A 23821-nucleotide genomic window follows, 5' to 3' on the forward strand; every position below is an offset into this window, starting at 1 on the left:
GCTCGGTTGGTAAAGAATCCACCTGCAAAGTGGAGAGCTGTGTTCGATCCTGGGTTAGGAAGATCCCCTGGAGAAGGGAAAGGCTTCCTACTCCAGTATTCTGGCTTGGAGAATTCCATGGACTGTATAGTCCATGGGGACACAAAGAGTCAGACACATCTGAGTGACTTCCACTAGTGCCATTTGGCCACCAGGGGATGCCCGAGTCTCAAACTCCAAGATTTTTACCTAAGGTCCACCCTAGAACAACTGAGCCTGACCTTTGCCCCCTACTTGGGACTGAACTCAGAGCAGCCACCCCACTCCCCATCCCCACTGTTCAATTAACCATCCTACTGTTTCCTGCCTAGTTTGTCTGGGCCTGAGCACCTGTCCCCAGAAATGGAGCAAGAGAGAGCAAAATGGAATAGCTGGGGATGAGGAAGTGATGGAGAGCAGGTGAGGGTAGTGCATGTGGGAAGGAAGTAGGCAAGACAGAGCTGAATGTCCCTCATGCAGAAAGTCAGGAGTGCACTGCAGATGGAGACACAAGAACAAGGATGCCTGTGGCCCTTAGGTACTTTGTATACAGATTCCATATCTGAGCATTTTTCCAGGGAAAAGCAATCATTTTCATCGGATTCTTAACCCAACCAGTGATCCAGAGATTAGGAAGATGTAAATCATGTGTGTCTGCCAGAAGATGGAAGAGATTATCCAGAGGAGTAGTTGATATAGCCCAAGGCATGGCATTTGGGGAATCTGTGAAGGACTTAAGTTCATGAAAGTGAGTATAGGACAGTTTGAGAAGGGGTCTGCCTGCAGGGCCCTTGTAAATTGAGCCGGATGAGCTCCTTGAGCTCCTTATATGAAGCCTTTGGCCAAGGGAGGCAGGAACTCTGCCCTGTCACCAGCTCTGTGCTCCTGCTTCTCCCAGTGGTGCCTGGAGCCCTGCTCAGTGATGGCAGGGGCAGTATGTGACTCCGACGTTTCTCGCCACCTTGACGCCTTCAGTGTTTGCCTCCAGAGGTAGAGATAGTGTTCGAGGTGCCACAAAAGCCAGGTTGAGGAGCAATTAACCCATAATGAGGTGGAGGAGGCCCGCCCAGGGCAAACAAATCCCTTGCAGCCTCTGTGTATGCACCGGGGGTGGGGCGGATGAGGCACAGAGAGGTGGGGTGGGTACTGAGTGCTCCACCTGCCCATTCCCAGCAGACTCCTGATCTGGGCCTTGAAGACTAGCTTGGACCATGTTGCACTAGCAAGGTTGCAGCTCTTTTTTGGACTCAGGACAAGTGATGGTTCTGGGTTGCCCTAGTAAAGCCTGGGAAGAAGGATCCAAGGGTCAAAAGTAAGCAAGGAGGACTGGTTTGCCAGGCTGGACTTGGCTTGGAGGTAGACACCATACCCTCTGGCCATGGCCTCCCACCTTAGTGCTCTCTCTTCTGCAGCAGTGATCAGATGGTTGTGTGGGATGTTGTGACTTAAAAGTGAATCATGCTGCCATGTCAGCCAGGACCCCACCTGCCTCAGGAGTCGGATGGGCTGGACCCAAATCCAGGCCCAGCTTTTCACAGGAGGTTGTGGGCCTGGAACAAGTCACTTGGCCTCTCTAGGCCCAGTTTCTGGAAAATGGGGATAGTTAAGACTAAATAACAGATCAGATCTATAGAGCACTGGGTGATAGAGTAAATGAAATTCTTTCTGATGGCCCCAAAGCAGGACAGGTGCGGGGCTCTGCCTGCCTGGGAAGGGTAGGCAGCTTGGGTGCCCTGGTTGGGGCTTCTGGAGGGCTTCCCAGAACTTAAGGAATGACCCTCTTCCATTGTCTTGGCAGTATTTTTAGTCTCCCTGCCCCCTATTTGGGCAGAAGCTTGTTATTTTCATAGTTTTCCAGTTCAGTGCCCCTACCCAGGAAGGGGTAGTTTCAGGCCAAAGTCCTCCCACATTATAGGGCTGCAGACTGGCCCAGCCCCCACCACCTCCCTCAGTGTCCTCTTGGTCATTCTTGTTAAGCTCCCTTCCAGGTCTGCAATCCAAATGAAGGTGAGAAATAGCCACCCACCTCCATGCTACTTCCCTTCTGCTGCCTTTTCAGGAGCCTCTGAGTCAACAACCCCACAGGAGTTTGAGGCCAGTGTAGACAAGTTTGAGGTCCCTCTCCCCAAGGATACACAGAGTCCAGACAAACATTTTAATGGGTTTATGAGTCCTGAAATGCCTTCTACACATCCGCTCGGTAACTGCTGATTTTGTATATGCTCATGATATGGGCTGCCTTTCTCTAATCCCTCCTGTGGAGTACTGGGATCCCCAAGAACACTCCCCGCCCTTGCTCTGAAGGGGTATCAAGTGTTTAAGGGACAGACTGGAGGAATGGGTAAGAGGATTGGCTACCTTAGGGGCTCTGGAATAGGAGGACCCCAAACCCACCAATAGAAGGAAATGTCAGGCTCCAGTTGAAGGGGGTGGTGTCCATTTGGCCCCGAGTTCAGAGGAACAAAGTCAGGTCAACTCCGGCCCAAGAGACTGTTAGATCCTGTCCCCACCCTGATCACTGCCTCTTCACAGTTCTCATTCAACAGCAGCAGTGGTGGAAGGAGAAGCCAACTTATTCCAGATTGCAGTACAGATACATGGACACAATCATGGCAGCCAGCTGGTGGGAAAGGAACAGGAAGAGATGAAGAGACATACCGGGTTCCTTAAACTTTAGTTCCCTGCCCCCTAGACACTGATCGTGAAGCTTTGTTAGAAGTCTGTCTCTTCCAGAGAGGCCTCAGAGATGGGTCAGGCAGCCCTGAACCAGGGTGGGGGATATTCTGCCCCAAGCTCCTCTCCTTACCTCCAAGCCCCCAATTCCGGCTGCCACACCACCCACAGTGACTGCATTGGTTCGGATGTCATACAGAAGCTGTTTGAAGCATCCCTTGGGGGAGGGGAGAGAGGATCTACAGTCAGAAGCTGCTCCCACTCTCATTCAGCACCCTGAGGCCGTTAAAGCATCCCAACCTCCTAGACCAACCTTTACCTGAACACTCATGTTATGGGCGCTGACACTGTTGCAGGGTTCCACGAACGAGTGGTTGACACTGTTATAGCAACAGTATGGGGGAAAGGTACCACTGCTCATTACATAGGGCGAGCCCTCGAAATCTGTGTAGTTGGTGAAGCCACAGCACTTGAGCTGGAGATGAAGAAAAGATGGTCAGAGGGGCCTTGTTTATTTCTCCCCACCCCCAAGTCTCCCCCAGCCCACCTTACCCCTTCCATGGTGGAGTTCCACACTTGAGTGAAGTCTTTTTGGGAACCGTACTCTTTCTTGATGTTGGGCACCACCACCACCGTCAGGAAGTTCTCAGCCTGGGTGGGGAAGGCCAGTGTTTACAGCCTGGTGGGGAGGGCGTGGCCCCCTCTCAGGGCTCTGCCCAATGGTACCCCCTTGCCCCATCCCTGTTCCTCACCAATGTAGTGTACACTAAGGCGACCACAGCAGCTGCAATCTCAGCAATGAAGATGAGGAGGAGGATGAAGAAGAACTGAGTGGAGAACAGGGATCTGAGTTTTAGGGAGAGAGAGCCTCTCGTGCCTTTCTTACCCTAACCGTGCTCTGCCCTTCCCCGCATGAAAACAAGGCAAGGGCCCCGTGTGCTGAGACCCCTGGAATCCAGAGCAGGGTTTGGGGATCCCCAGGGCCTAGTGTCAAGGGTGAGGGGACCCTGGGCTTTGGTTATGGGCCTGTGGAGCTGGGTTTGACACACCGTCATGAGGGCACACTTGCTCTCAGTCTGGGCACCGTAGCAGCCCAGGAAACCAAGAGCGAAGAGCACAGCACCGGCTGCGATGAGGAAGTAGCCCACGTTGACGAACTGCATGGCAGTGGATGACATCGGCCCGAAGATCTTCATAAAGGATGGTCCATCAACCGACACCCAGATGCCCACTGCCAACAGGGCTGCGCCACACAGCTGGGGACAGAGAGGCAGACTTTGAAACAGCGCTGCCAGGCAGCTGCCTATCACACAGCTGAGTTAGGAAGATGGGAGATAAGAAACTTTCCCATTATTGGGTATGGAGTCCAAAAACTCATCCTGTAGGGAGTTCTGACTCATCTTTAGAGCCAGAGAGATGGGAGCTGGGACACTGCAGTTAGCACCGGGCTGCACATCTAGGCAGATGTAAATGGGACCAGGGATTCCAGAAATAGCCACAGGGTGTGGGGGAGGGGCAAAGCTTTCCCTTACCGCTGCCAGGGTCCTGCCACATAGCTTGAAGCGCAAACAAGCAGGTGAACACCTGCCCCCCCCCCCCCCGCCCAAAAGCCACCTCCCCCCATTTCACTTCTGGGTTATAGGTGCCTGGAACACCTCGGTTCTCTGATAGGCAGAAAGAGGAGGGTGGTAGCATTGAGCAGGTTCAACGGTCACTATAGCAACTGAGGCGTGGCTGAGGTTTACACCTGCTCCTAACCTAGGAGAGGGCAATGGTAAGAAGGGACACCCACCCTAAGGCCCCCCATTTGGGTCCCTTCCAGGACCAACTTAGATCTCTCCTTGCCACACAAGTGGAAATTGAGGCACCAGAGATGGAGTACAGCCAGAGCTCTTAGAGGTTCTGCCCCACCTCAGAGGGGATCCTGAGGCCGAGACTCAAAAGGAGGGCACTGCCCAGTTCCCACAGCTCTTCGAGCAAAGCCTCACTGATCCAGGGCTTCAGTGGGCGAATCAGCCTGACACCACCCGGGTGTCCAGTCCCCACTTTCCGGCTATGGAAACTGAGGCTGGAACCAGGAGCGAGGTGGCAGGTTGTGGGTGGATCCAGGCGTGTTTGCCCGAGGACACAAAGCCGGGCTTCTAGCCTGCGGGGTCAGATTTCAAGGAGTCGGAGGCCTGCCCTGCCTGGGCAACAGAGGCCAGAAACCAAACCGGATTTGCCTTTAACCCCCTCAGGTCAGAGCCGCTGTGATCCAGATCCCTGCAATCCTGTTGCCTTCTTCAGATACAGGGATAAAGGCTAATTCCCTAAAAGGAGAAGAAGCCCAAGGCACATGCTACACTAGCGTCAGAGAGTGTCCTCACCCCCAGCCCAATTTCTCCAAATTCACCTACACTTCATGTCTCCATTTCCTCATCCTTTGCTTACTGTCACCCAGTTTCCTGTGGCTTCGAGGTCTCTGGTGACAACCTGTGTTCAGCGATGGGCGTATCCTCCTTGACTTTCTGACACCTTGCTCTCTTGCTTTGCTTCCTTATGCTCTTTCTCCATTTGCTTCCTGGTGGCCTTTTCTCTGTTTATCCCTTACAAGTTGAGTTTCCCTGTATGTGCTCACCCTGCCCATGGCTTCAATGACCACCTATGGGCACATGACTTCCAAATATCCTGAGCTGCCAGTCCACTGGGTACATGGCTGCTGGTGAACTACCCACCAGGTTTGCTCTCGATGGAGAGGCGATGTGGTCATCATCTCCAAGACCTCTGTCTCCCTAGCCCCTTCCTCCAACCTCAGTCACCATCCAAGAGCTTTGTCCTTTGTCCTGTTGTCCATTTCTTCCCAATTTCACCACCATCTCTAGATTCATACTTCATTGCTCAGCTTCCTCAAACATGCCCTATACAGTCTGTTCCTGGTTTTCTGAACAATATCTGATTTCATTGCCTCTGGGTCTTTTTGCATACTTTACCAACCCTCTCACTATGCGCAAATTCCTAGCCTCAGCTATTTCCTTCTAGAAGTCTTCTCTGACTAGGCAGGGTTCAAGCCCCTCCAACACGCCCTGTGTTCAGACCACATATACTGTGGAAAACTGGTTGCCTATCTGGCCTGTTGGACCCAAGATCCCTGAGGGCACAGAGTCTTAGGCAGTGTTTGTTGAATAAATACAACAAATTCTGCTTGAAGCCGAAACCCTGCTCCCATATCTCTGGACCTTCTCAGCTTTTGGCTCCCCATCATACACAAGCCACTGAATTTCCTTCCAGGATAGGTAAGCTTGGGCAAAACCCTGCCCGCCCCCCCCCCCCAAGGCCCCAGGCTGTTAGTCTACCCTGCCCTGCTCTAAGCCTGAAACTTCCTGGAAGGAGAGGACGCCCCTAAACTTCTCCACCCCAAATTGTGTGGCAGCTAGGTTGCTCCTGGGACCAAGGCTCAGCCTTTGGGGAGACTTCCACATCTCATCATCAGGAGAAACTTTCAGGAAGAGTATGGACATAGCAATCTCTTATTCTCTGGTTGGGGCTCTACTCAGGTTAAGGCCCACTCCTGTAGGGAACCCCAAAGAACCCATAACCTCCATACTTACAAAGATCAGCATATTGAAGAGGATCATCATGACCTTAATGAAGCTGAAGCACCCCATGGTGGCTCCTGGGAGGCAGACATGTGGGAATTAGGATCTCGCTACCTGCCCACTTCCACCAGCCTGGACTGACATACCAGACTCCAGCATCCTGGACTCACATAATTACCAAGCTTCTCCTGCCTCTGGACTCTGACGCCTCAGGACTTTCCCCAGTTCCCATCCTGACACCCCTAACCCTCTGTACTGCCCAGGCCCTCTACTAACACCTGACACTTTGACATTCTAACATCCTACCTGCGTCCATCCCACAGCCACCCCAAGCCTGATTCCCCCCACTTCAGGGTCACTCCATGTCCTTACCTGGCTCTTGCTTATCCTGGACTTTCGACTCCCCCCACCCCAGACCAATCCTAGACTCTTCCAGGACCCTCCCCGTGGCCCTTTCAGCTCCCCAAACCTGTTTCCAGATTGCTCTCTCTTCGCAGGAGAGTATCCTATGCCATCACCTGGTCAGGGGTCCTGGTAGTCAGTTCTGCAAGACGGATCTGCTGAGGCTCCAGAGGGGATCACAGCTCCGGGGGAACAGCCACTGAGTGGGCAGGCGGGAGACAGCGCTGGCTCTCACGGCACTGCTCACCTGTGGGCGGGGCAGGAGCTTTAAAGGCTCCTTCTGCCCGCCCCCCCCACCCCGCCCCCGTCGGCCTGCCCCTGCTGCCCCCTGCTGCTGGCCTCTTCCTCCCCACAGCACCAGCAGCCTCAGGCCTCCGCCTGGCAACGCCAACCACAGCAACGCCCCTCCTGATCTGAGTAAGACAGCTGTCTGGGGCTGAGGTGAGCAGCCCCCCAGAACCGTGTGCTTCCACAGCAAGGCACAGTTGCTTCCTAAGCTGCACCTGCTGAGACGCCCGGACACACCCTACATGCTCGCAGGTACACACACCTGCCCAAGCTGTATATTCACACCCACATACACACATCAACTCCTAGTACTCTCGAATGCACACTTGCACAGGCACACACACCTGTGAACTCTGTGTGGGCTGACTCCTAGCGACAATCCACAGAGCAACCTCTGAGGTACATACTGAAACTCTCATACACACACACACACACACACACACACACACACACACACACACACATACACACACACACACACTCATACAGGCATGCCCACACATGCTTTCAAGGAAGTAACCAAGGCTTGGCATTTTCTGCCCCCTCCTCTGAGTGGCAAACAAACAACTCTTCCTCTTTCTCCCTCCATGAAACTCCAAGCCATCTCTTCCCTCCCTGCGTGTCTCCTTCCTCTCCTCCCTCCCCACACTTTTTCTCTCCTCAGTCCTCTCCGCATTCTGTATACACCCCTTCCATTCCTGCCAGCAGAGGGCACCATGGTCCCACAAAAGCACTGCCTGCCCCTGAAAGTTCTGCAGCTCTGTTATACCCATCTTCACGAGTCCTTTCCCAGCTGCTGGGAAAGTTCTGGCTTTTAAGTCACTCAAGCCAAGCACTCCAATCCTGGTTCTGTTGCTTATTAGCTGTTTGACCCTGGGGGCATTTCTTAGACTTGGATTTTAGCTTCTATTTCCTGATCTGTATAACAGAATAGTTACGGGATTTTAAGATGAGATTAAAAATGAGATTTTTCTTCCCATTCTGGGACATAAGGGAATGACCACAGAGCGAAAAGTTCAGAAAAAGGAGAGTCACAGCCAGAGGGGGTGTGGGGTGGAAGATTTTTAATTTGCTTTTATAATGGGAGGAGGCAGCTGAAGAGACAGGAAAGAGAGGAAGGCTGTTAACATGAATATTTGTACAGATATGTTTTCAATGTGTAACTTACATCGTAAGTTTTTTTTCACTTTTCACAATAATCCTATAAGATTCTCTTTTCATCTGCTTTTTCAATATGGGGAAAGAGAGATATAGAAGTTAAGTGCACATTTCTGAATGGATGAATAAATGCAGAATGTGCTGTGTGCTCAGTTGCTCAGTTGTGTCCAACTGTTTGTGACCCCATGGGTTGTAGCCCACCGGGCTCCTCTGTCCTTGGGATTCTCCAGGCAAGAATTCTGGAGTGGGTTGCCATTTCCTCCTCCAGGGGATCTTCCCAACCCAGGGATTGAACCCAGTGTCTCCTGCAATGACAGGTGGATTCTTTACCACTGAGCCACTTGGGAAGCCTTGACTGCAGAATAGCAGGAGTTAAATGTCTGGGCTTGGCCGTCCCAGATTTGAATCCTTGCCTGCCTCTAGTTGTGTGACTTCACTTAACTAAGCCTGGGTTTCCTTGTACAGTCAATTTTCATCATTCATGGATTTCACATCTGTGAATTTACCCACTCATAAAATGATCTGTAACTCCAGAGCACACTCATGGCACTTTTGTGGTCATTCATGTACATGTGCAGAGCAGCAAAAAAATTCAAGTTGTCCAACATGCTTGTTCTCAGATAAGATTGAACAAGGGGATGCTCTGCCTTCTTGTTTCAACTCTCATAATACAAACGAGTCTTCTTTGTGTGGCCTACTTATTGTCTGTCACTTTTTTGCATTTATGTGCTTTTTGTCAGTGATTTTGCTATTAAATACCCCCCTCCAGCATAATGCTGAAGTGCTCTCTAGTGTCCCTAAGTACAAGAAGACTGTCATGTGCCTTATGAAGAAAATACTTGTGTTGGATAAACTTTATTCAGGTACATGTTATAGTGCTATCGACTATGAGTTCAATGTTAATGACATCAATATATTTTAAATGAAGCACCTTTAATAGAAACACACATAAATTAGGTTATTGGTTAGTTGACAAGATTGGTTAGTTGACCAGAGCTTGGTATGAATTTAATCCTGTATTTCTCCTGGAAGCATTGGCTAAATAGTTGCTAATACCGTGATTGTGGTGACTGTATTAGAACATAATTTACCACGAAATTAGAAGATGCTTGCTCCTTGGAAGAAAAATTATGACCAACCTAGACAGCATATTAAAAAGCAGAGACATTATTTTGCCAACAAAGGTCTGTCTAGTCAAAGCTATGGCTTTTCCAGTAGTCATGTGTGGATATGAGAGTTGGACTATGAAGAAAGCTGAGCACCGAAGAATTGATGCTTTTGAACTGTGGTGTTGGAGAAGACTCTTGAGAGCCCCTTGGACTGCAAGGAGATCCAACCAGTCCATCCTAAAGGAGATCAGTCCTGGGTGTTCACTGGAAGGACTGATGCTGAAGCTGAAACTCCCAATACTTTGGCCACTTCATGTGAAGAGTTGACTCATTGGAAAAGACCCTGATGCTGGGAGGGATTGAGGGCAGGAGGAGAAGGGGACGACAGAGGATGAGATGGCTGGATGGCATCACTGACTCGATGGGCATGAGTTTGAGTAAACTCCGAGAGTTGGTGATGGACAGGGAGGCCTGGCGTGCTGCAGTCCATGGGGTCGCAAAGAGTCAGACGCGACTGAGTGACTGAACTGAACTGAACCACGGATAATTATAATCGACTGTATGTGAAATAGGAATAATGATAGAATCTCCTTGTAGGGTTGTTGTGGGATTAGATGAGGTAATGTTTGTGAAGGACTTGGCACCATAGCTGGCACATAGTAAGTGCTCAGCAAACAATGTTAACATTGGATGAGTGAAAAGGTGAGGGAGTGAATTTTTTACTCAGAGTTCCTTTCCCAAGGGGCTAAACTGAAGTTTTCTGTCTCTGGGGCTGGATCTCTGGAGGGAATTGTGAGGGAGTCAGACCCTTAGGGAGGGGCTGGGGACCAGGATCTATAATAAAGAGCATCACTCTTACACAAGCTCTGTATGTCATAGAGGCCTCGTTGCCCTGGCCAGTAGCACCATCAGGCACCTTACAGAAGCTCACTGCGCACATGGGGCCTTCTCAGCTTGTCCGTGCCCCTCGGCCCGGGGGCTTAAGTTCCCCCTACCGTAGGCCAGGCATGGGTTGGCCTCGGCCCCGCTTTCCCAAGATGTTCAAGTGTAGCCGCAGAAGGTACCGGCAGAAACGGCAAGGCCCAGCTGGCACCACTGTAACCATCAATCTTGCCACTGTGGCCACGGATATCAACGACACCCAAACTGCCACCACCAGGGTGTTGATCCTTCCACCGCAAGGTGGGCTGAGGGCCCTGAGCCAGGGTGGGGTGGCGTGGGGGAGGAAAACAGGGCCACTGAAGTCCTACCCACGTGAGCCCTGTGCAGGCACTCTAGGGGACACACCTGTGAATTATCGCCCCAAGGCATGGTGGGGTCTTGGCAGGCACCCCAGAGGCTGAGTGCCTTAATGGAGGAGGACGTGTTGGCTCAAGTGGATGGCTTGGGAAAATGGGAGAGTCTAAGAGCAGTGGAGCTTCCTCACACTTTTTCCTCTCTCTCCTCTCCTCAGTTCTCAGACAACTCTGTCAACCTGGCAGCTTTCTGATCCTCTAGAAACATCCAGAAACTAGTCCAGAAGCTTGGCTTTGCTCCGGACCTTCATCTCCTCAGGGCCACAGGCAGTGAACAGCAGACAAATACAGTCCTTTCTGCTCCAACTACTTTCCTCCTCTCCCAGGTGCTTCCAGCTGACTATAGAGGGTATGAGGGCAGGGCTAGGGCTGAATGCTCCCAGGGATAGGCTTCGGCGGCAGTAGCAGGCATCACAGGAAGACATTGGAAGGACAGAACAAGGTCAGCAACACATACCATCTTTGGCTTCAGCTTTTGCTCTGGCCTATGAGGTGAGGGTCCTTCCTGCCTTGCACTCCCATCAGAACAGGGAAAAAGGTCTCCGTAGACATCTTGGAAGGTATAGGGACCTGGGTCGTTGGGGAGAAGGGTAGAGGCATAAATCAGAAAAAGATGGCATGAAAGACAGATTGCGCTGCTCCAGTGTAATGAGTGCCTGAGCGTGAGGTGTATGTGCCTCTGTGTGCTGTGAGGGTCAGTGTGAGTGAGACAGAGAGAATGGAGGTTGAAGCAGATGTGTCTGAGTGTGCCTTTGCGATGAGTGTGTGTCTGTGGCCAGCTGTGTGTGTCAAGGTGTGCGTGTGTGAGGGTATGAATGGGCCAGGGAGGCAGGCATCTGCTCCACCAGGAGGAATGAAGGTCAAGAGGGGGATGGGGTCACCCGGAAGTAGGAAAGGGTTAGCTTCCGAGGGGGTGCACTACCTTCAGCCCCCACAGCCATTCTCTGAGGTTGGTATTTTCCCGGACTAACAGCTGAGCTGGGGCGTTTGGGGGTGGGGCAAGACTGAGTTAGCGTCCAGGAAGGGGGAGGGTGCTAAGCACTCAGGCCTGGGGATTTTCCATTTGGATTTCTGCGTGTGCGCCCATGTGTCATCGGGTGTAACTGGGTTTCTGTGGGGTGTGTCTCCGTGGAGTTTGTGTCTCAGAGGCAGGAAACACTGTGAGGGACTGTCTCTCATGTGTCACTTTATGTACAAGTGAGTGTCCCAATGTCCTGAGGTCTGGCTCCAGTTCCCGGAGGGTGGGGGTGGGAGTGAACTGTGAGACCTCTGGCCTGGTCCCCTGGGAAGCCTGTGAGGAGAAAATGAATTGTGTCTGCTTTCCTCCACTCTAAGGCTTGCCAGAGACTGGGTGGGACCTGAGAGGAGGAGAGGGGCAGAGAATTCACTGACATGCCGTGCCCAGACTACACTGGTGGAGGATGAGGCTTCTTGGGGTTTGGGGGAAAGTGCTGAACCCCCAGTCAGAGCTGGAGGTTGACTAGCTAGTGCCCAAAGCCCACAAGGATGCCCACACATATAAAGACATGTGACACAGTCCAGGAACTCATGCAGACATATAAACACAACTGGTACTCACAATGTAACAAATTCACACCTGCATGCAAGTACACGCCAAGTACACCCCTATAAACAGATATATGCACTAACACAAATACATATAAACCTTCCCACCTGACACAGGTAACAACACACACACATGCCTACAAATGAGCACACACACACAAACATGCATGTACCTGGTTACAGCACACAAGCATATAGACTGACATATGCAATCCTGCTCATGCCAACACAGGCACACACTCATGCAAACACACTCACCAGACTTCCTTGCCCCTGTGGCCTTGGGACCCAGAAGCCTCCCTTCCCCTATGTGAGAGTGTGTGTGTAGTGGGGGTGTGTGTGCATGCCCACCCTTGTGTCTCTGTGTATCTGAGGCTGTGAGATTGTGTGTGGATGTGTGTGTGTGTGCACACGTGCGCGCGCGTGTGTGTGTGTGTGTGTGTGTGTGTGAGAGAGAGGGGGGGGGGTTGCTTAGCTGTGGGAACTGGATGACATCATCTCTTCTGGCTATTTTTAGCTTCCTCTGCAATGACAGCCTCCTTCACTGCCCCTCCCCCGCCAGGTTCCCAACTCTCCTTCCCCTTCAAGCTCCCAGAGACAGCCACAGCCAATGGTTCCCCTCATCTTAGTGTAGGTGACCCCCTGGATCACTAATCCAGTTCACTCTCTCCCACCTCAGTCATGGCTCCCTGGAAGCTGAGAACACCGGGCTCTCAGGCCAGAGGAGGAGACTCGGGCAGTACGGCAGCCTGGAGAAGGGGCCTGGGTTAGGTGAGCTGACCTGGCTGGTCTCCAGCCCCTAGGGTGCCTCTCCCTATGCTTTTCAATCTGAAATTGTGTCTCGGTCAGTAGTGCCTGCTATGTGCCAGGGAGGATGCCAAGTTCTGGGGATAGCGCAGTGAGCATGACCGTGGGAGTTCTTCCTGGTTAGAGCTGCAGCTTGGTGGGAGACAGACATTAAACAGAGCACAGAGGTGCAGCCCTGAGCTGCAGCAAGGGCTCTGAGTTGGTAACGAGGGCATTCAGGCTGGGATGATGGTCTGTCTCTCATAGAAGTGACCTGAGGAAACCAGAGGGACACACTCCCTTTACCTTATACCTCTCACCCCAACCACCACACCTCCAGAATTCCACCAAACCCTGCTTCCTTCTTGCACCTCATGCTGTGCTCCCAACACTGTACCAGCCCACCATCTACTTGGTGGTCCACTGCTATTTGTGGCTCTTTTCTCTGGAGCGTCCCCACAGTTGATCCCTGGGAGGCAGTGCAGTGTTCCCCATCTATAGATGAGGAAACTGAAGGTCAGAGAGGGGTAGTACCAGACCACACCTGCCCCTGCTCAGGGAGCAGCCCAGAGAAGATGGCAGGCAGGTGGAGGAGGAAGCTGCGGTGGCACTGGTGTAGAAGAAGCAGGGGATGACATCAGGAGGTGGGGGAGGGGATGCCTATGGCCTGGGGGACTCATGCCTGGAGGAGGGCTTCCTGCTTTACCCAGCCTGGGGCAACTACTGGAAAATCGGGTTTGGCAGCTTCAGCTGGACCGCAGGGCTGGAGGAGAGGTCTAGACCACAGGGAGGCGGGCCTATCCTCTAGCATGGAGTGTGGCCAAATGGTCTCATTGGGGGAGCATTTTATAATACTGGGACCCTTTGGAGAGTGTGGGCTGAATTCAGGAGCCCAGAGTTTCCATTCTCTGGTGTGACACTTAGAAACTCCTGCCCCTTTCTTGGCCTCAAATGCCCCTCCCAGAAAGTTGCTCTGGAGGATCAGTTTCTTCACTTCCAACTCCTGCCCTCCTAGGAGGGCAACTCCTGTTTCCTGGGAGTCTGACTCAGGCATAGGAGCACAAAACCAGTGGGTAGGGACTGACCAGACAGCCCCTAGGGCGCCAGGTTGGAGGTCACTTGTCACCAGTGGGTCAATGGCCGGAAGCCCAACTCCAGTCCTACAATGCAATACCGGTCACCCCACCCTTACCAGTGCCCTCACCCACACCCCCACTTCCGGCTTCTGTTGCTTCCTCACCTTCAGGGAAAGCTGCAGGGCTCCCTTGGGGATCTCCCATATCTCCTCCACTGGCTCCCTGCCCTGTGCTTAACCCTCCCCCTCTGCCCATTTGAGCAGGCCAGTCTCCCAGTAAACTTTCTTTTCCTGGACCTTCAGGCAGTCCAGGGAGGAAAGGAAGCTGGGTGGGAGGGCTGTAAAGGAGCCTGCTTTTCCTCCTGCCCTCAGATGTCGTTGTTCAGTTGCTAAGTCATGTCCTCTGTTGCTAAGTCATGTCCAACTCTGCAACGCCATGAACTGTAGCATGCCAGGCTTCCCTGTCTTTTACCATCTCCTGGAGTTTGCTGAGACTCATGTCCATTGAATTGGTGATGCCATCCAACCATCTCATCCTCTGTCATCCCCTTCTCTTCTTGCCTTCAATCTTTCCCAGCATCAGGGTCTTTTCCAATAAGTTGGCACAATGGGTGGCCAAAGTATTGGAGCTTCAGCTTCAGCATCAAGCCTTCCAATGAATATTCAGAGTTGATTTCTTTTAGGATTGACTAGTTTGATCTCCTTGCAGTCCAAGGAACTCTCAAGAGTCTTTCCCAACACCGCAATTCAAAAGCATCAGTTCTTCGGTGCTCAGCCTTCTTTGAGAGGTTTGGGGGAGGTGGGTGGACTGAGTGCATGGGCCTAAGACTGAGCTTCCCAGGGCATGTCTCATACCTGGCAGCCCCAGATGAAGTAGGAATGCTACCCTTGACCCATCCAGCTAGCTTCTTCCTCTGTCTTCAGCGAATTCAGAGATAAGAACCTAGAGCAGATATTTGCATCCTCTGGAGGACAAACACAAGAAACTCATGCCAAGTGAACTCTGACTGTTGTCATCATGTCAATGACAAATTTATGAAACAAAAATCACAAAATTCTGGATGCATAGAATCCATAGTCACAGAATCTTAGCATCACAGAATTCTAGCATGGTGCAATGCAAGTAAAAGCATCTTAGAAACACAGAATTCTAGCATCAATGAGTCCCAGATGACAAGGCTAGAGTGTCCTTGAGATGGAAGTCTTGAGAAGTCAATTAGTAAAGGGTGGAGGTCTAAATCTGGGGATTCCCCACTGGTGATGCGCACAGTAATTCTCACATGAACTTGAAGGAGGAGGCAGAGCTTGGGACACATGAGTTTAGTTAGGATGAGGAAACACACCTGCAATAAACAAGACAGAAGACAGACCTCTTTCATAAGGACACATTTCTGGTTCCTGAGGGTGAGGGGAGTGAAGTGGCAGTGAGGAGAGAGGGGAACTACATAAACAAAGAAAATACAACCTAAAGAAAAGATCAAGTAGCAAAATACACGGGCCCTAATGCCTCCAGCTTCTCCAGGATTGGGGGGAACATCAGCTCAGGATGTTTTCAAAGGTTAGTATGACTATTTATTGCATTGGAGTGGGTGACCCATGACTGGCTTTTTTTTTTTTTTTTTTTTTGCTAGAAAGGTACCAAACAGAAAATAGTTCGTATCCTACATTTTTCTTGGGGCTGCTGGCAGGAGCAACTCCTCTCCAAAGAGATGCTGATCTTGGAGCAACATGATGTACACCAAAGCCACTTTGTAGGGTGGGGTTCACAGCCCCCAGCAAGGCCCTGGTAAGGGACCTTGTGGAGGGCGACTTTCTGGGGTGGTGCCTGTTGGGGGCGGGCATCTCTAACGAAGGAGCCAAGTTTGAGGCAGCATTTTGTATGGGGACCCTTGTCTGATTATGGGGTTGGTTACTCAGTAAACAACAGGGATATTTACCTAGCATTTCTGGGAAACTACTGCAAACTCAGGAACCCAGAAGGAGTGGCTCCAGAGAAAGGCAAATGCCAGGCCCTTCTGGGCATGGGAAATGGGGCAAAGTCCAATGGAGATCCTCCTGCTCGGCTGCCTGTCCTTGGATTCGGCCTTGACCTCTACCCACACTCCCCATTGCCTCCTCCTCCTTGCTTGCCTGCTGCTCTACCTACCTACACCTGCTGTGTGATCTTTGGTAAATGTTGTCCCCTCTCTAGGCCCCCTTTGCTCTTTTTTTGAAGTTTGTAATTAGGTCCTAAGTGCAGCTTTTAGTATTTTATAGTCCTGCTTTCATCCAGATCAGTTTCAGCTTCAGATATCTCCATTCTCAGCTTCCAGAGAAAGTGTCTGGCAGCTTCGGGGAGGAGGCAGGGAAGAGGGAATGGAAATAGTGCTCACATTTGACATGCTATGTGTGTCAGTGTTCATAATGAGTGTTTTTATAACACTCATCACTGGGCATCTTACGCAATGCCCACAACCACCCTGTGTATATAAATCATTGCTCCCATTTTATAGGTGGAGGAGCTGAGGTTCAGGGAGGGTAGAGAACATAAGCTCAAATCATTCAGCTAGGGAGCAATAGGAGTGGAATCTCAACCAGGTCTGTCTTAATTCTGAGCGCTGTGATTTCAGATTAGCATTATTCCATTTGGTAAAATGGAAGCCCATGGATCAGAGTTTCAGGGAGAAGTAGTCTCTCTGGCGGGCTCTGAAAGGTGACAAGTTCCACTTAGAAAAGTTTGCAGTCAGGACTGACAGCTCACGCTGTGAAAAAGCTGAACTGAGACTACTTGTCTTGGGAACTCTGGGTATGCTCCAGCTCAGATTGGAGATAGCTGGACTGGGTTGAATGTGAGGAGGTTGGGTTGGAGAGTGGTCCTGGTTGAGAGGCTGCTGTCTCTGTTCCTGGAGATAGTATGTATATGTTGGGGAGGGGTTGTGAGTGGAGGCTTCTTGACTTTCTAGGATGGGCTAACCTCTGCCCTCTGAAGCTGGAGCTGATTGACAGGCCTCCAGGGCTTTGGGCAGGGGACTTTCCAGCTGGGATAGCATCCTGGCATGTTGGCACTAGTCTCACTACCTTGAGAGTCCCAGCACTTTTTGGATCCCTAAGACTCAGCAATGTGCACAACGGCATCAGGTAACCGACTCAAAGGAGGTGGAAGGATTTCAGATAGGTCTGGTCTGTCCAAAGATGGGTCATCATCAGGGGAAGTCACTGGTTCATAGGGTGAGGACTAGGGGCACCCGGTGCGGGTGGGGGCAGTCATCTAAAGGATCCTTCACTGTAAGGGTGAGGAAAGAGTTTGAAGTCCAGAAAGGGAACAGGACTTGCCAAAGATTGCTTGGTAGATACACCAACAGAGATGTCAGGACTAAAAGAGAGGTTCAGATTTTGTATACTGGGAGCTTACAGAAGCAGGGCACAGACCTCTACAGGCCTCATGGAAAATGTGTAGGTGGGGGACTTCCCTGGATGTCCAGTGGCTACCACTCCATGCTCCCAATGCAAGGGGCCCAGGTTGGATCCCTGGATAGGGAACTATATCCCGCATGCCAAAACTAAAATTTTCCATGCTGTAACTGAAGATCTCACACGCCACAGTGAAGATCAAAGATCCTGCATGCTGCAACAAAGATCCAGTGCTGCCAATTAAATAAATATTTAAAAAGAAAGAAAAGGTATAGATGGTTTTAAAGGTGGACTTAAAGAAAGGACAACGTTTTAGCTGGTGCAAAGGGGTAAAAGACATTCCTGGCTGAGAACAGCAAGAGCCGCCATCTAGAGGGGGCACGGACTGGCCACCTGGGATGAATGAATTACCCCAGGAAGAAGAGAAATCTGATGCCCAGTGATACAGGGGTCAGGGCTGTCTGTACTCTGTGCTCAGTCACAGAGGTGGAGGCCGCAGGGATACAGGGTCCAGAAGCAGTTGGCGGGCCACTCTGAGGAGACCAGGGCTGGGAGACTCTTAGCAGTAGGGGTGGGGGCAGCTAGACTCTCTCCACCCCAAGGCGCCGGCTTTTCCTTTAACCCTACCCTCACAGGACCCAGACCCTGTCTGAGGTCGGGCCCAGCTAAGGGGAAGATATTACACCTTTCCCGGCCAGTGTGCACACCTCCTCCCTTCAGCAGCTTCCTTTCTACTTCCTCACAGCCTCCGATCTGGCCACTGGGCGGTGACGGGAGAGGGACGTCCTTGGCTTTAGGGCTTTGGAGGCTGTGAGCCTATCCAGTGTTGCTGTGATGCAAATCCGCTCTGGATTATTCCCGGACATTCTTCCCTAAAGCGGGACGCACCCGGCGCCAGAGCAGGACTGGAAGTGGGAGGGAGCTCTGCCCTGACCCGGGGACGCCAGGGCCTAGAACGGGGTGGGGGTGTGGGTGGGGTGCCTTCCTCGGTAGCCCTGGGATAGAGGTGGCGGTGGGAGCCCCGGGTGGGGTGGGGTGCGGGGCGGGGGTGGGAGCAGGGCTGTAATTAGCGCACCGGAACGCCTGGTGTAGAGCCGGAAGCAGTGGTCTGGAACACCACCAAGAACCCAGCTAGGAGTGTGGAGGGTGGGCAGCTGGAACTCAGGTCCGTGCCTGAGGTTTTGATGGAGAGATTTGAAGGTTTTGGACCTGGGACCATGTGTAGCGGTGGAAATCGCGGTGGGTATGTGAGTGGCCTGAGAGGGGCAGCCCCAAGCCTGAGCGTGGCTTGGTCTCAGCACAGACGTAATTTGGACACCAGGACCGAATTTGAATGATCACTGTTCCGCAGGGAAACCAAAGCTGGAGTTACACATCTGAGGCCTGAGAGCCTGAGGCTGCTAGGGGGAGGGGAGAAGAGAGGACAAGGTGGTTGCGGGTGTTGGGTGCTGGGGCTCCAACTTCAGGAAACAGACCTGCAGAATGGTATGAGCAGTTTATAGGAAATGCTATCCATACAAATCAGCAGACATGTATAGGCATAAGGAGAGGCATTTACTGAATGACTGCTGCATCCTTGACCAACGATACTCAACACATTGACAAAAAGAGAAGTGCGTCTGCTTTTTTCTTGTTACTTTTATAATCAGAAAAGGACAACACAGCTTTTTTATTAAAAAAAAAAAAAAAAGTAGACCTAGTTTTCAGCCCTACAAAGCCTACTTACTGTTTGGCCTTGGAAAATTTGCTTCAACTTCTACAAGCCTCAGTTTTCTTATCTGTAAAATTAAGAATAACAGGTACTTCCCTGTGGTCCAGTGGTTGAGAATCCACGTTGCAATGCATGGGACTCAGGTGTCATCCCTGGTGGGGGAACTAAGATCCCACATGCCACGGGGCAACTAAGCCCATGAACCACAACGAAATCCTACATGCTGCAACTAAGATCTGATGCAGCCAAATAGATTTTAAAAAAAGAAGAAGAAAAAGAAGAAAACCTAGGCCAGGATCTGTGGATTTGAGGATTAAATGAGTTGGGACAGCAAAGGTGCTTGGAACAGTGTTCAGCAAGTTGTAGCAGTGAAAACATAACCTAGTTTGGGGGTGAGGATGGGGAGCAAAAAGTCTTCTGGAAGAGTAGAAATCAGAGCAGAGTCTAAGAATATGAGTAGCAGCTTGTTGGTGGAAGAGGAAGAAGGGGAAAATGTTAATGACAGAGGGACAGCATGAAGAGGAACAGGTGGGTGAGAAACGTGAGAGTGAATTTGGGGGAAATAAGGAGGCATGAGGCAGGGAGTAGAAAGAGATGAGATTAGAAAGGTAAGCTGGGGCCAGTTGTTCAAGGTGGAGGCTCAGTTCCTGAGGCTGGTTTCCTTTCTAGGAGCTGTTGAGGAGTTTTCAGCAGAGGCAGGAGGAGATAGATTCCTAATGGGGCAGTGTGGGGTCAAGGAGACCTGTGAAGAAGAAGGTAATGGCTTGAACTATGTGGCACCTGTGGGGTGGGAAGAAGTGGATGGATTTGAGAGAGGGAGGAGGGACAGGACTTGGTGATAGATTGAATGAGAGGCATATCTTGATTTCTTTTTTCCTTTTTGGCATGTGGGAATGTGGGATCTTAGTTCCCTGACCAGGGATCAAACCCATGCCCCCTGCGTTGGAAGCATGGAGTCTTAACCCCTGGACTACCAGGGAAATCTTCATATCTTGATTTCTAACTTGGGTCCCCAGGGTGCTGCTGTTCTCTGAGACAGAGATCAAGGGATCAGAAAGAGTAACATATTTGAGGGGACTCTGAGTTCAGCTTTCAACATGCCTTTGATCTCTGAACAGACCCTCAATAATTGAGGTCCTGTTGTCCCACCCAGCAATTACTCTGTCCATAAGATGGGAGGGGTATCACCAGCACTACTGGCTGGCTGTTCCTTGGCTAGAACTGGGGAGAGATCTGGGTGTGGAGGCTGGGTTGGGGGTGCTGCTAACCAGTGGGCCAGACCTGGGAGCATTCCTTTGTGGTTCTTGACTGCTCAGCAGTTTCTTTGGGCACAATCATGTTATAGGAACGTGAGGATTGAGTTGTCAAATGGTTCCCATAGAGAGTCCCTGGAGGGGGGCAGTGGGCTTTCCAAGTGGCCCTAGTGGTAAAGAACCTGCCTGCCAATGTAGGAGACATAAGAGATGTGGGTTCAATCCCTGGGAAGATCCTCTGGAGGAGGGCATGGCAACCCACTCCAGTATTCTTGCCTGGAGAATCCCTAGGACAGAGGAGCCTGGTGGGCTACATTCCATAGGGTCGCAAAGAGTTGGACATGACTGAAGTGACTTAGCACGCATGCACGGAGGGCGCCAGTGCTCTGCGCTGTGGAGATTACTGTGTCCATTTTGTAGCTCAGGAAGCTGAGGTTCAGGAATTGAGAGTCAAAGTTTGGAAGTGAACAAAGTTCTGTGTGATGTCTTCTCACAATTCCAGCTGCCACATCATCAGTGGTGACATTAGATCTAAGAGGGTAAGGGAAAGCGCCACAGCCATGGCTCCTTGAAGGAGAAATGCAGTCTAGAGGGGTTGTGGGGACTCAGGCAGGAGGCAGGGGAACTTCCTGGAGGTGGTACAATATGTGAGGTCATAGAAGCATAATCTTGTCTGCCTCTCCAGCCAGCGGTCATTGGCGATCAGCCACTGCCTGCGGTGAGGGAGACCTTGTCATCTGAGGGGCCTTTAGGCAGAATGTGTCCACAGAGTACCAAAACTGGCAGGCTGGAATTCCTTCAAGGCATTTCAGGCCTGAAATGGAGGTACTTCTACCTCGATCTCTGGCATCCATCAGTCTGAGCATCCTTTCTGCACTGGTACTTCACTGGCAGCTGGAATCCTAGTTAGCCTGTTCATTTTCATATTAGGGTTCAGCACAAGTTTCTGTTCTGTTCCCAGGTTTTGTTTTACTTAAAAAAAATCATGTGACAAAGTGATGAATTCTTTCTAAGGAAGGACTGACAATTACAAAAAAACCTGATCTTTCTGTGAACAATTGGGGAAAATTTTTAACATACACACAAATGTTGCTAACCTTCATCTGTCACTTATCAAGTGTTTTTTTTTTTTTTCTCCAGGTGTCCAGATAACTTGCCATTGGTAAGGGATGGCCAAATTTAGGAGCTGAGAAGGGGTAGTTTAAAAAAAAAAAAAGTTTAAATAATATTTGGTCATTGTAGAAAATACAAGCAAATAAAAAGAGAAAAATTAAAAAAAAAAAGAAAAATATAAAGCATCCATCAGGAGAGAAATACTACTAACATTTTAAAGTGTTTCCTTTTTTTCATTTCTGGACATATGTAGTTTTCTTTTACATGGTTAATATACTGCATAGACAATTTTGTGTCTTGCTTTCTTATTCAATAAAATTGTAGGAACTATCTCATGATTTAAAACCATTAAAATTTTTTTAAATGACTGCATAATCTTCTAGTATATGGAGTTACCATATATATATATTTTACCACTCCCCCATCCTTAGACGGAGAAGGCAATGGCAAACCACTCCAGTACTCTTGCCTGGGAAATCCCATGGATGGAGGAGCCTGGTAGGCTACAGTCTATGGGGTTGCACAGAGTCAGACATGACTGAGCGACTTCACTTTCACTTTTCACTTTCAGGCATTGGAGAAGGAAATGGCAACCCACTCCAGTGTTCTTGCCTGGAGAATCCCAGGGATGGGGGAGCCTGGTGGGCTGCCATCTACGGGGTCGCACAGAGTCGGACACGACTGACATGACTTAGCAGCAGCATCCTTAGACATACAGGCCTTTCTTTCTTTCTTTCCTTCCCTCCTTCTTTCTTTCCTAAAGTATTTATTAATTTTTTATTGTCTTTTTGCTTATGGGAGATCTTAGCTTCAGCACACAAGATCGTCCACTGCAGCCTGCAGGCTTCTGTCTAGTCGAGTCATGAGGGCTTAGTTGCCCCATGGCATGTGGGATCCTAGTTCCCTGACCAGGGATCAAACTCATGTCCTCTTCAGTGGAAGGTGGATTCTTAACCACTGGACCATCAGAGAAATCCCTCTTTCTTTCTTTTTTATTATAATAATGCTGTGATGAAAATCTTTGTACATGTATCTTTATCTGTATTTTGGGTTATTTTCTTATAGCTTTTTCCTCAATCAGCAAGCTAAATTACACAGCCAGAGGCTCCATGACAGTCCCAAGGCACCATCAAAAGACCAAAAAGTGGGAGTGGCCCAGTTCCTGGAAATCTCCACTCCTTCCCCAAGATGCTTCCCAATGCCCACTTGGCTTCACACTTCAGGATGTCTGGCTCTAGGTGAGTGATCACACATTTGTGGTTATCTGGGTCATGAACACCTATTCACGGAACACCTATTCCGTGCATTCTTGCCACCTCTTCTTAATATCTTCTGTTTCCCTTAGGTCCATATCACTTCTGTCCTTAATTGTACCCATCTTTGTATGAAATGTTACCTTGGTATCTCTAATTTTCTTGAAGAGATCTCTAGTCTTTCCCATTCTATTTTCCTCTATTTCTTTGCATTGATCACTGAGGGAGGCTTTCTTATCTCTTCGTGCTATCGTTTGGAACTCTGCATTCAAATGGGTATATCTTTCTTTTTCTCCTTTGCCTTTAGCTTCTCTTCTTTTCTCAGCTATTTGTAAGGCCATCTAGAGCCAGATATCCTGGAGTGCGAAGTCAAGTGGGCCTTAGGAACCATCACTATGAATGAAGCTAGTGGAGGTGATGGAATTCCCGATAAGCTATTTCAAATGCTAAAGGATGATGCTGTGAAAGTGCTGCACTCAATATGCCAGCAAATTTGGAAAACTCAGCAGTGGCCACAGGACTGGAAAAGGTCAGTTTTCTTTCCAATCCCTAAGAAAGACAATGCCAAAGAATGTTCAAACTACTGTACAATTTAACTTATCTCACACGCTAGCAAAGTAATGCTCAAAATTCTCCAAGCCAGGCTTCAACAGTATGTGAACCATGAAATTCCAGATGTTCAAATTGGATTTAGAAATGGCAGAGGAACCAGAGATCAAACTGCCAACATCCATGGGATCATCAAAAAAGCACGAGAATTCCAGAAAAACATCTACTTCTGCTTTATTGACTATGCCAAAGCCTTTGACTGTGTAGATCACAACAAACTATGGAAAATTCTTAAAGAGATGGGAATACCAGACCACTTTACCTGCCTCCTGAGTAATTTGTATGCAAGTCAGGAAGCAACAGTTAGAACTGGACATGGAAAAACAGACTGGTTCCAAATTGGGAAAGGAGTACATCAAGGCTGTATATTGTCACCCTGCTTATTTAACTTATTGCAGAGTACATCATGTGAAATGCTGGGCTGGATGAAGCACAAGCTGGAATCAAGATTGCTGGGAGGAATATCAATAACCTCAGATATGCAGATGACACTACCCTTATGGCAGAAAGTGAAGAAGAACTAAAGAGCCTCTTGATGAAAGTGAAA

At 50.1% G+C, this 23821-nt stretch overlaps 2 protein-coding genes across 2 annotated transcripts; one reads left to right on the forward strand and one right to left on the reverse strand.

Annotated features, from left to right (window-relative positions):
• Nucleotides 1-2167: 2167 nt before the first annotated feature.
• TSPAN1 (tetraspanin 1) lies at nt 2168-6915 on the reverse strand. The gene is made up of 8 exons (XM_065929334.1): nt 6785-6915; nt 6279-6343; nt 3741-3947; nt 3444-3518; nt 3244-3342; nt 3011-3166; nt 2825-2908; nt 2168-2638 (listed from the first exon to the last, which is right to left on the reverse strand). Exons 2-8 carry the CDS (start codon nt 6333-6335, stop codon nt 2591-2593), a joined length of 726 nt encoding a protein of 241 aa, XP_065785406.1. The 5' UTR covers nt 6336-6343; nt 6785-6915; the 3' UTR covers nt 2168-2590.
• A 3246-nt stretch (nt 6916-10161) lies between these two features.
• P3R3URF (PIK3R3 upstream open reading frame) lies at nt 10162-10720 on the forward strand. Its single transcript, XM_065913906.1, has 2 exons — nt 10162-10405; nt 10677-10720. The coding sequence occupies exons 1-2, from the start codon at nt 10162-10164 to the stop codon at nt 10718-10720; spliced, it is 288 nt and encodes a 95-aa protein (XP_065769978.1).
• The last annotated feature ends 13101 nt before the right edge of the window (nt 10721-23821 follow it).

The sequence above is a fragment of the Muntiacus reevesi genome, chromosome 1 (genome assembly GCF_963930625.1).
Source record: "Muntiacus reevesi chromosome 1, mMunRee1.1, whole genome shotgun sequence".
In the NCBI taxonomy this organism is placed as follows: Eukaryota; Metazoa; Chordata; class Mammalia; order Artiodactyla; family Cervidae; genus Muntiacus; species Muntiacus reevesi.